Raw genomic sequence first — 11,289 nt, forward strand, 5'->3', positions numbered from 1 at the left:
TATTGTAAACAGATGGTGAGAATGGCACATATAAATCTGCATTTGGTGTAGCTTAAACTGACATGCTGTTATTAGTGTATTTCTTTCCTGGAAACATTTGCTTGATGCATGTTGCAATTATATCTCCTGTGCTGAGGAGGTTCACATTAATACATGGTTCACATCAATGCTCTTGACTGATGCACTCAAGTTTGTCTGCTCCCATCACACAACTGATGTGCTTCAACTGGAAGCATAAATTCTGACTACTCCTGGAACTGTAACTCTTCTTCAAGACCATCTGGTGCTAAATGATGCTCTGATTAGTAAACTTTCTTTAGCATAATCTTATTCAGTGCCAGGTCCAATAACAACTTTATAATACAAACCACTGGTCCCATAATCACTGATGTCCCTTGAGCATGACCTGCCATCTCTTCTTTGTACACAAGCCTAGAGCTAACTTCTGTCTTCATCATTGCAAGTACTTTTTTCCCATATGGCACAGTGTCAAATGCTCTTCTGAAGTCCAGATTAAGTACACTGCCACATCCCCTCCTTGGAGAACTCTGTTATTCTATGAAAGAGCTGTAACATTTTATCTACTTGGCTAAAATTCAGATTTTCTCTTGCTAGTTGTACCTTTGCTTCCAAATCGTGATGTTATTTCCTTCAAATTCTCTCCTAGGGCCTTGTGTTCTGTGGAATCAGGCAAAAAGCGCTGTAGATGCTCAAGTCACTTTTTCCACTTTAGGTATAGCAATTATGTTTGGTATTCTTTAATTATTTGGTACCATCCTGACTTGAAAATTATGTAAAATAACTGTTACCACCCCTGAATTACATGTGCCAGTTTTTAAAATTTCATAGGTAAAGATAATCTGGGCCCATCAGTTTAATTGTAATGTTATTTAAGCTCTGCTTCCAATTTGATTGTGGAAATTTCTATTTCTGTGCCCGAGCTACTATTTTAGTTCCTAGATTATCTTTAAAATCAATAAAATTCTTATTGCATAAAGCCCCATCTCTCTTTACTTTTTTACACACAGCCAAGGCATCTTTCATTACTTATTTTAATATCCTTTTGTCAAGTCTAATTCACTAATTTGACTTCTCTCAGTTCTTGCTTTATTAATACAATCTACTTTCAGATGTAGCTTTAACAGCCAGTCAGTCAAAATTTGCCAGAAAAACCAAAATCCATAATATTGAACAGCCTTCTTCAGGTGATTATTAATTCATTGAGAACTGGAACTGCTCTCTATAATGTCTGCCCTCCACTTGGGATGCAGCTTCCAGACAGTTGCATCTTTACTGCAAAAGAAGTTCTAAATGTACTTCACACAATTGTCTTTGTCCCCAGTCCAACTGCATTTTTTTAGTTCTGGTCACTGTATGGTCTTCTCTATAACATTCTATCGCTTTCTAAACCAATATCTAAATCAGAATTTTATTAGTGAAGATTTAACATTACAAGCTGCAGAGTACCATATCCAGAAAGGGAAGCATTTGTTTTCCCTAATAAGTAAAGCACACAGGAAAAAAAGCCTCCCATAATAGCAAAATAAGGATCACTCAACTTTCTACAATGATCTTCTCTAGTATATTGATTGCATCCAGCTGTGTTCACAAGTACCCATAGCAGACACCTACACTGTTGGGCTAAATTATTTTTTACCAGAAAGCAATAATCCATACTTCTTTCATCATATCATTACTATGCAACACTACTCAAATATTTCACTACTGATTTCTTAAACTCTTACATCTGTATTTCAGCCCTAGTAACTATTTTCAACTATGCTTTGTTATTCCAATTAAGCATCGTAATGTTTTCTATTAATTCTGCTTCTCCATTTTGCTGCCTGGACTTCTTGAACATGTATACAAACAATTCAGGCAGTCTAAATTGGTGAAAAATTATCTCTGAAATAAATTCATTTTCCTGACTTGCTCACCTGTAAGACTGCTTCTCACAGGACTGAAAATTACTTGCATCAAGTTCCTGCATTTTCTCATCTACTGCTACATTCATTCACTTTGGTGGTGGAAGAGGTTTTTTCCTGTACTCTGAGTGTAGTTCTGCTAGTAACCAAATTGTTATCCAGACTGGTTTTTCCTTCACAAGCAAGGCTACCCTTTGGGCAAGCAAGTGTGTCAGCACTTACATAGGCCCCATCTATTTCCAGTAGAAAACTTTCCTGACTGATATCAAAGGTCAAATGTTTCCAGATCTTCCAAACAATTCAATTGTTGTAACAATTCAGTTTCTTACATCATAACAAACATACTTTGAAAATTTATACATGTTGTTCTTTCTCTTTTCTAGAAGTCCCAGAAGCTGTAAACCGATCTTTGGGTACTTCCCCTCCCAGCAGCATTTCATCTGATTCAAGTTCTGCAGACCAGGTGTAGTATTAGCTAAATTCATATTACAAAAATATCCTTTATTTTAAAATAGTATTTCCACCTCCTTTCAGTAGAAAATTATGTTCCTGGAGGGCTTCTATGCCTCCTTTTGCAATGAGGCTTTTCTGTAGTACAAATAATCTGAATGTTATCTTTCATTAAAATATGCACAGAACAGGTAGCATAGGAGAGGTTTAACAAACTGTAGAAAAATATGTAAACAGTATTATATTAAATCTTGGCACCCTACCAATCACAAAAAGCTTTGGTTTCATGTCTTCCTGACTCTCCAGTTCATACTTTCAACATCATTGTAACAAGGAAATTTGTGGTGATATACTTAAGTCTAGTCTTTGATACAGATTGCTATAAAGAGTTTTTAATCACATACTTTTTTCTAACTTATAGCTGTACAAATTGTGTACAGGGAAAAAAAGGTGCAGTGAGCAAATACAATGATGCTGTGATGCCTCCCCTCTGTTTTAGTCTCTCCCAAGTCCAGCTCCTTTCTGTTCCTTTAAACAGATCTCTTCTCATTACAGTTCACACTGTCAGTTTTATGGCCAATTCTCTTTTTTATGTGTTTTGTTGCAACATTAAGCTTTGAATGATCTAAGCAAATGCAAGGTTATTTTCATTTCACTGCTATTCCCCTTACTCTCATTTTGGATGAAAGGAGACTACAAAATGCAGAAACTCATTCTTATAAACCTAGTAGTCACAAACAAGGTAAAAATAGTTCTGTTGAGTGTAAACCAAAGGCTCTGTCATGCAGAGCCAGTAACAGTAAGCGTTCTAAACTCTGACAAAGATAATACAACAGTGAAGAACACAAAGGATTTGAAGTTCTGGAAAATTTTTAACTGTATGTAATACTAGATATTTATTATAAAAATTACTTTCAAATAAGCAATCCAGAAGACTCTACATAAACAGCTTATAGCAATTACATTTGCAATTTTTATGTAACAGCCATGGGCAGAAACAGAACTTAATCAAAGATCCATTTTGTTTAAAAAAAATTAGCTGTTAGTGTTATTTTCCCAGCAATTATATACAGTGGTATCCTTTGCTGGAGCATCCTCCACAATACAGGTGCTCACAGATTAATGACAATTAATTATGTCATTAATTCCCACAACATTCACTGTTTGCTTGGTTCCCATCCAAACTTTGGCAGCAGCTCTCTGCTTCTACATTATAGGCCACAGATAATGGTAGAAGAAAAGTCTGGAGGCCATTAATTCCTTCTTTTGTTGAACAAAGATTTGTTCACTGGACTCGTTTTCTATGTGGGCAAGTATCTTTCATTTTTGCAATTCCTCTCAGCATTTCTTTTTCCAATGAATAGTGTGAGTGGAGAAATAAATGGAAAAATTTTGAAGGTAAAATTATATGTTATGGCTTGAGCCAGTCTAAGAATTTAGTACAATGCCCCCAAAATTGAGGCTCTGCTCTTTCCTCACTGTCAGCTCCCCTCCCAGCTTGTGTGGTGTTCCTTCCTGATCCTGCAGTGGGTTGAACCAAGTCATTAAACTGACAGAAAATGAGCTTGGCAGTCAAACACAAAAAAAGGCAAAACAAAAAAGGAAAGTTTTTTGGTTTTTTTTCTGCAAGTTTAATGAAGTGAATTATCTCACCATGGGATCAGATGAGCAACAAAATGAGCATAAAAGAGAAGCCAAGACATTCCCTTTCTGGCAGCTCAGTTAAAATTTGCAACCTTTAATCTGTTTTGTACAGAGGTGACAAAGGTTGTGTGAAAATTAATTTTATCATTAAACTTGTTACTGTAAAGCTGGAGCAAAACTTATCCAGGCATCATGCTGTCCATGTGGAGTCAGGCATGATTGTGTTCACAAAGAGCATTATTCCTCAACATTCCTCGACAATTTGTTCCTCTTTAAATTCTACTGGAATAGCTTTTGTCTTTAGAAGGATCCTACAGTTGAACCTGACTGCTTTCCTCAGGGCATCTCTCTTTTGTCATTTATCAGCTTCTATCACAAATCTGTTACCGCTGTTTTGACACTCCCAGTTTTTCTTTGCCCTCCCTCTACTCAACTAAAACTGTGAACTCCTGGCAAAGACTTTTTTAAACTCTTGAGTTTTCTGCATTTTAGTTCTTCATAGCTGTCACTGTTTAGCAATAACTCCCCTACAGGCCGTATTCTTTATTATTATTATTATTTTACAGGTGAAACACTGTTCCTCTCTTTTTAGGATGCTGGTGTTCACAGAAAAGCATGGTATGCTGCTACCTGTGATAGGAAAATGGCAGAAGATGCATTGTACCGATCAAACAAGGTGGGTCACTTTTAAAGAATATCTATTTTATGGGGGAAAACCCCAGAACTTCAAATAAAAAAATTTTTAAAAGACAACCAGAAGTATTCAAAGAGCATCAGTTGCCTTCTGAACAGGTCAGAACTGCTGTGCCATGCAAGTACTGTCAAACCTGGAGTTATTGTGGTGACATTTAATTAGGCCAGTTAATGCTGGCTTTCATTGCAACACAAAGTTGCATTAGTGCAACTCAAAGACCAAAGCACTACAGAGAAAGCTACTAGAGAGCTGAGGAAGATCTTACAGCTCATGCACACCCCCTTAAAAGAAATGCAAAGCCCAGTGGCTTTTAAGTGGTCTCCACCACTGTCCAGTGGCTCATGTGGAAACAGCTGTTTGGAAAGGCTGGTGTTGCTATGCCTTTTGAAATAGCAACACTGTGCATTTAGGTATTTGGACAGTTTGAATTTTCTCAACTATTCTTTGTGCAAAATCTAGTGCCACAGGAGGAAAGAGGAGCATGTGGAGTTGCATCCTCAGCATCAAGTACATTTCCACTCTTGCCTAAGTCCACAGAGGATAAAGGGGCAGAGCATGGGGGCTGTCACCAGGTGAAGGCTACTGTGAGTTAGTGAGCACAGGGCTACATAGTCAGGAGTGCAGGTGCTTGACTGTGGTGAGCTCCTTTTTACAGCTCTGGAGAAATGGTGTCACCACCCCTCCCTGCTTCCTTCCCTGCCTACTGACACTGATAGAAACTATTCCCTAACAGTCTGTGGATCCCAACAGATGGCTGCCACTGTGTATTTATTTCTTCATTTTCTCTCTGGTTGAGAGAGAGAACAGGCAGCAACAAAGCTGATTCCTAAATGACACCTTTGCAAGCTACTGTTAGCAGGAATACATGCTACTTCTCATCTGCCGCTATTATTTTTCTAATGGGAAAAAATGGTTCAATGTAAATATAAATCAAAATAAAAGCCAAAAGCAGACTAAGTTGTTGGAAAGAAATGAGCCAAATACACTGACTGCTTTTCTCTCTTTAGGATGGATCTTTTCTAATAAGGAAGAGTTCTGGGCAGGACTCACGGCAGCCGTATACACTGGTGGTGTTTTACAACAGAAGAGTGTACAACATCCCAATACGATTCATTGAATCAACAAGGCAATATGCACTGGGCAGAGAAAAAAGTGGTGAAGAGGTGAGATGATTTGGGGGTATTTTTCCTAACAGTTTTCAGTTATATACCTTTAATAAGCAAGGACTAAGATATATTGCATTATGACCACAAAGATTCCTCATGTATGAAGACAAAAATATACCCTTCATAATGACCAATCTGTCAAGCTAGAGAAACCAGTGTTGTAACAGCTCCTGTACACTGTAACTAAAACCACAGACCAAATCTGAAACATGCTCATAGAGCTGTTTAAATAAAGTTAACAGGATAAGAGCTGCAGCCACTAGATAAATTTTCTGACTGTTTAGTCCTCCACTTACCTTCTGTCTAAAACTGTAGTTATGTTTCTTGGAAAACTGCAAAGGAAGAACAGCCATGCTCAAAAAACAAAACCCTCCAACACTACTAAAAATGAGAATGACATTATTGTTAGTACTGTTTTCACATAAAGAAAATATTAAACTTCAGCTCTGGACTGAAAAGATCACTGGTTATCTACTCTGCCACAGAGATAATTACTCTGATAGGAAAACAGAAACTTGGAACACAAATAGCAATGAAAACAGTTCATCACTGCATAGAGTAGGCTTTTCAGCAGTGTGGAAGTAGGCTTGACATAGCCTAATTATCTGCCTCCCAGGCACCAGTTTTGAGATCAGAGGAAATATAATAGCCTGGAGTTCACCTGGTCTTCAGCAAAGGGTGAAAAATGACCTCAGGATAAATAGATAGTCCAAAGTCTTTATTTGACCAAAGTCCAAAAAGAAAAGCAATAGCCCTGGCAGATTCTGGATACTAATTTACAGTGACAAACATTAAAGCTGTGTAACTAGAACAGGCCTCATAGATGGTTGCCTGTACGTGTTACTCCTGGACAGAGCCTTCCCTCTGAGGTGGCTGAACCACATCTGCCACAGCTGCTGAGCAGCCAGGCTGCAGCCTACTATACATTAAGGGAAAATGAAATGTCAGTTCACTATGGCCCACAGCAAACCCAGTGGTTCAGTTTCTTCAGGTGGCAATCATAAATGGAAAGGAGGACAGCTGGTGTCTGTAATATCTTCTGTTGTCTAAATCTAATCTGTTTATGACTAAAATCAGAACTAAGTGAAGGATCAGTGCTCTCACTAAAAGGCAAAGCATCTAACTTGGTAACAGGTAGCTTAATTCTCTTCAATTAGATGAGAAGCAAAGATAAAAAGATGCAGTGATTTCTTGTCAATATTATAGCATAAAGGAAGCCAGCACTAATTATTTTTTTGTTTTCTTTTTCCAGCGCTTTGACAGTGTTGCTGAAATAGTAGAGAATCATCAACGCACCTCCCTGGTTCTAATTGACAGCCAAAACAACACAAAAGACTCAACAAAACTGAAATATATTGTAAGAGTTTCTTAATCAAACTGAACTGCTAAAATGAAGACCTCTTTAATCATTTCTTTCAACATACTGAGATGTGGACAAAGTATTAAAAGAAGAAAATCCAAAATGATGGGAAACACTCTTCAAGAGCACCTACAGAGTAGTAAGAAATGCATTTCATAGAGTTCAACCCAACGTCACTTTTATCAGGAAAGTTTAACACAAGAAGCCAAAGCAGACACACTGTCATCTGTGACAACATGGGTATCCAGTCATGGGAAGAACAACTGCATACCACAGCCTCTGACTGCTGTTTGGAGACAGATTTCTTGAAGGACATTTTCATTTTAAAAATGAGAATACCCACAGTGATCTATTCTTTCAATTTATATTTACCACATATCATTGCTTTCAGCAACTTCTTTGTAAAGTGCACAGCCCCAGAAATTAGAGCAACTTGACCTAATGTACCACTGTGCACAAGGTGAAAATAGGACTGGACTTTGATTAGTGGTAATAAATCCACCTGAATGTTTTAGATTTATGGACATGTGTTGTACTTTCCGTCAGCTTCACCCTGTTTCACTGATATTTTTGTTTGTATTTTCAAATGTAAAAATAAAATTTAAAATATACTGTAAACTCAGTAGTGTATGGAGACTTTGCTGGACTGCATTTCTGGCACCCTTCCAGCAAGAAAGCATCACTAGTGTTGATGTTTTAATGTATATATTTGTATGTGCTCCTTCACAATGTTATGAAAAAGCATCACTTTTACAACTTTATCTCATATGTATATATATATATATTACACATACACACAATTTGGCTTAATGACTTTCAAATCTTTTGTCTTCAAATTGCCTACTGCTGCTGACCCAGGCACACTGCATCATTGCTAAATTACTCACTTCTTGCTGAATTACAGTTCATGGAGACACACACAGGAAAAAAACCACTTTTTAATGTGATAGCCTGTTCTATCACAGTGGTTACTGTGATTACTGGATACTGTGATTACTGTAATTTTGTGGAAAAAGTAAACTTCCACAAATATTCAAGTGGTAAAAATTAATTTGATGAATGTAGAAATTGCATCAATTAAAAACTTCTAGGAGCAATTGTTAACTAGTTCTAGCAGTGTTTGATTTCACTGGACCTGAAGACTGATCCATCTTAAAGGTATTTTCCAAAACTGACATATTACACACACTTAGTTCATTCTTTTTGTTCCATATAAAGCAGTGTTCTCTAGGATTATATTCAAGGCTTTAAAGGTGAGACCGAGTCAAGACCTGCAAAGTCTCAGCAAGTCACTTAGGACCACAGGGTGGCTGAATTCTGCAAATACTTTCTTGTGCTTTTGATCAGATACTTCTAAAAGTCATGCAGCTGTCTCCTAGAAAGAACTGTATGCCAGCAGGATTCTCAGCACATGGCTACCTACATAGCTTGAGGCAGGTCAGCTTCTTCCCTCTGCAACACAGGCAACACTTACCCAAATGTGATGGGATAACACACTGGCAAATAAGAAACAATGTATACAGACTACACACAGTACTACCTAAGGGCTATATTTAGTATATTGCTCAGTTGGTATTTTATATTTAACACTATGCCTAATACTACTGAAATGTTTAGAACGTTAAGATTACCAAGTCAAGGTGTAAAACCACAAGTTAGTAGTGTCTGCAAGCTTCATTTACTCTTTCTATATGTGTACTATTATTTTATTTAGCTACTTCAAGTATCACTTTAGAAGCTATTTCAAGCAATACTCACAATGGAAGTACTCTGAAAAAGTAGCCACTGAGTATTTAACTTCCTTTGCATTCATGTTGTCCTTGCCTTTCAATCATGTACTGCACAGTATTTCAACTTGGTACTGTCTGCCAACCTTTCTGTGTTGCTCCTCAAAATCTCTAGATTCTTCATTCTTTCCAAGTTAAGTGTGCAGTATCTCCATCATTCTAGGATGAGGGGGAAAAAAATAGCATGAACAAGGGAAGTTCAAGTGTGTATATTTCATAACAGGGACTAAGTATCACTTTTTTAAAAGGTAATTAGCACTGAGCACTTTAAAACACCACTGTTCCTGCCCCTCAGCTCTAAGTGCTCAGCACTACATAGAATATTGTGGTTGACCTACAAATAACAAATTGCTCTAGATAAAGGGGCCAGTTACCTTCATCCTCAAACCTTACTTTACTTTTTATCCATGTTCTACACGATTATAGGGCTACCTTATAGTTTGGACAACAAAACAAGGCAGGGAGCTGATAGGTAACACAACCTTCCACAAAATAATCCAATCAGCCTGAAATGAGAACTTTTTAGGCACTATTTAGGCAAAATAAGGCTCGTTGGGGGAGCCTCCCCCAACAAACACACAAAACACACCAGTACATTATCACCTACTTTACTACACTTGGTGTTTTGTACAGGAACAAAGGCACCAGACTGGTTACTCTGTTTTCCATACTCCAGCTAGATCTGTTCTAGTTTGGCAGGACTTTGGTGCAGACATACCACGAAACAAAGTTTTATCTGGAGAAGGTTTAAGCAAGTTTCAGGTATTGCACCAAGCTACCATTTCCTACATTCTGGACATAGAATAAATTGGCACTCAGGATGAAGCATGCTGAGTTAAAAATCCCAGTGCTGTGGGCTGAAAAGCCATTACAGAATGCAGGAAATGGTGACTTGGTGTGGCTGTTGCAGTGCCAGCAGTCATCTCCAGGTAAGAGGTATATCAAGTCTGACCTGACAGACACAGCAACACACCCCTCCCCTCATCTTTCTTTGATATTGTGATACTGTTTGCTAATTTCCCTTCCATATATCATTCACTGAATAGTTAAAACAAAACAAACAAAAAACAAAAAACCCCCAAAACCTCACACCAAAAAACCACACACTCACAAACAACCCATAAATCAAGAACTAAAAATGAATTCTTTTGTCTGAGAACTCAGGGCAAGTGTCATATTTAATAATACACAAAGGGAGAAATGTTGTCTGCTTACCTGATACAGAGAGTACAATGACTACTGCATATCATTCCTGACAATGTTGCTCCATGAAAGGAATAAGAACCTGCATTCTCAAAAATCCAAGTGTTCAAAGACACAAGGTACAAAACTCCATTCTTCCTTCAATCAAAAGCAGCAGCAGCAAAAAGAGATTATTAGGAAGCATTGTTAGGAAAAAAAAGCGTGTCACATAACAACATAAAGGTGTGTCACGTAATAACAGCTCTGTAACAAATTTTTGTTAAAACACTGGAATTACTGAGGAAGGGCACCATGACTTACTGATGAATGCACATCTTGCCAAGAACACATAATGGGATCGATTTTAGGCCTCTTCAAGTTTGTACAAATAGTTGATAACCTTGTGCTTGCACCTCTCTTTGTATGTCCCAAAACAATAACATCAATTTAAGGTTTATCTTGCTATTTGCAATGTTACAAACTACTAAAATGTTATGGTTGCATAGTAAAGCACTCAAAATCAAGATAATTCAAGTTACCTGTGCAACCTTGCCACATCAGCTATATCCATTACAATACAAGCATTAGATATACAATCAGTGAATATTTTTCCACATGGACTTATGTTTCACTTGGTTCATGCAATACTTCAAGGATAAATCGTAGCTGTATAATAAAAAACCGTGGTTTGTAGGATATTTGTAGAACACCTTTCCCCAGTTACTGAAAATGCTGAGAAATGCACCAACATTGCAGAAGTCAGCCAGTAAAAAGGTGGCTTCATACAATTAAAGTAGTTGAACTGAAGAACTGAACATATCTTCCCTGCATCTTCTACCACACCATATACTGCAACACAGGTCAGATCACTTCAATCTAATTTTCTCCTGATGGTAATTAATTGTGATCTTAATTTCAGTGAAGGCCCACCTGAGTTTTTCTGAAACCTGATCTGCAGAAATGCCAAACTCTAAGAACCTCAAACAATGCACTATGAAAAAGGTCATAAGAATAAAATTATGTATTTGGAACAGTACTTGAGCAACCTGCACTAAATAATATGAGGACTTAATTAAGGGTG

General features: G+C 37.4%; 1 protein-coding gene across 2 annotated transcripts in view; it reads left to right on the forward strand.

The window, feature by feature from the left end:
• BLNK (B cell linker) overlaps positions 1-7,857 on the forward strand; it is an 85,997-nt gene extending 78,140 nt beyond the window's left edge. Inside the window, exons 19-23 of one of the 2 annotated variants that reach the window (XM_059477022.1) lie at positions 668-733; positions 2,309-2,388; positions 4,612-4,695; positions 5,721-5,876; positions 7,132-7,857. In XM_059477022.1, coding sequence (XP_059333005.1) covers positions 668-733; positions 2,309-2,388; positions 4,612-4,695; positions 5,721-5,876; positions 7,132-7,251 — 506 coding nt within the window. In that variant the 3' untranslated portion in view covers positions 7,252-7,857. The remainder of the gene's footprint in view (positions 1-667; positions 734-2,308; positions 2,389-4,611; positions 4,696-5,720; positions 5,877-7,131) is intronic. The other variant, XM_059477023.1, reaches the window with a different exon arrangement.
• The last annotated feature ends 3,432 nt before the right edge of the window (positions 7,858-11,289 follow it).

This window comes from Ammospiza nelsoni, chromosome 8 (genome assembly GCF_027579445.1).
Source record: "Ammospiza nelsoni isolate bAmmNel1 chromosome 8, bAmmNel1.pri, whole genome shotgun sequence".
Lineage (NCBI taxonomy): Eukaryota > Metazoa > Chordata > Aves > Passeriformes > Passerellidae > Ammospiza > Ammospiza nelsoni.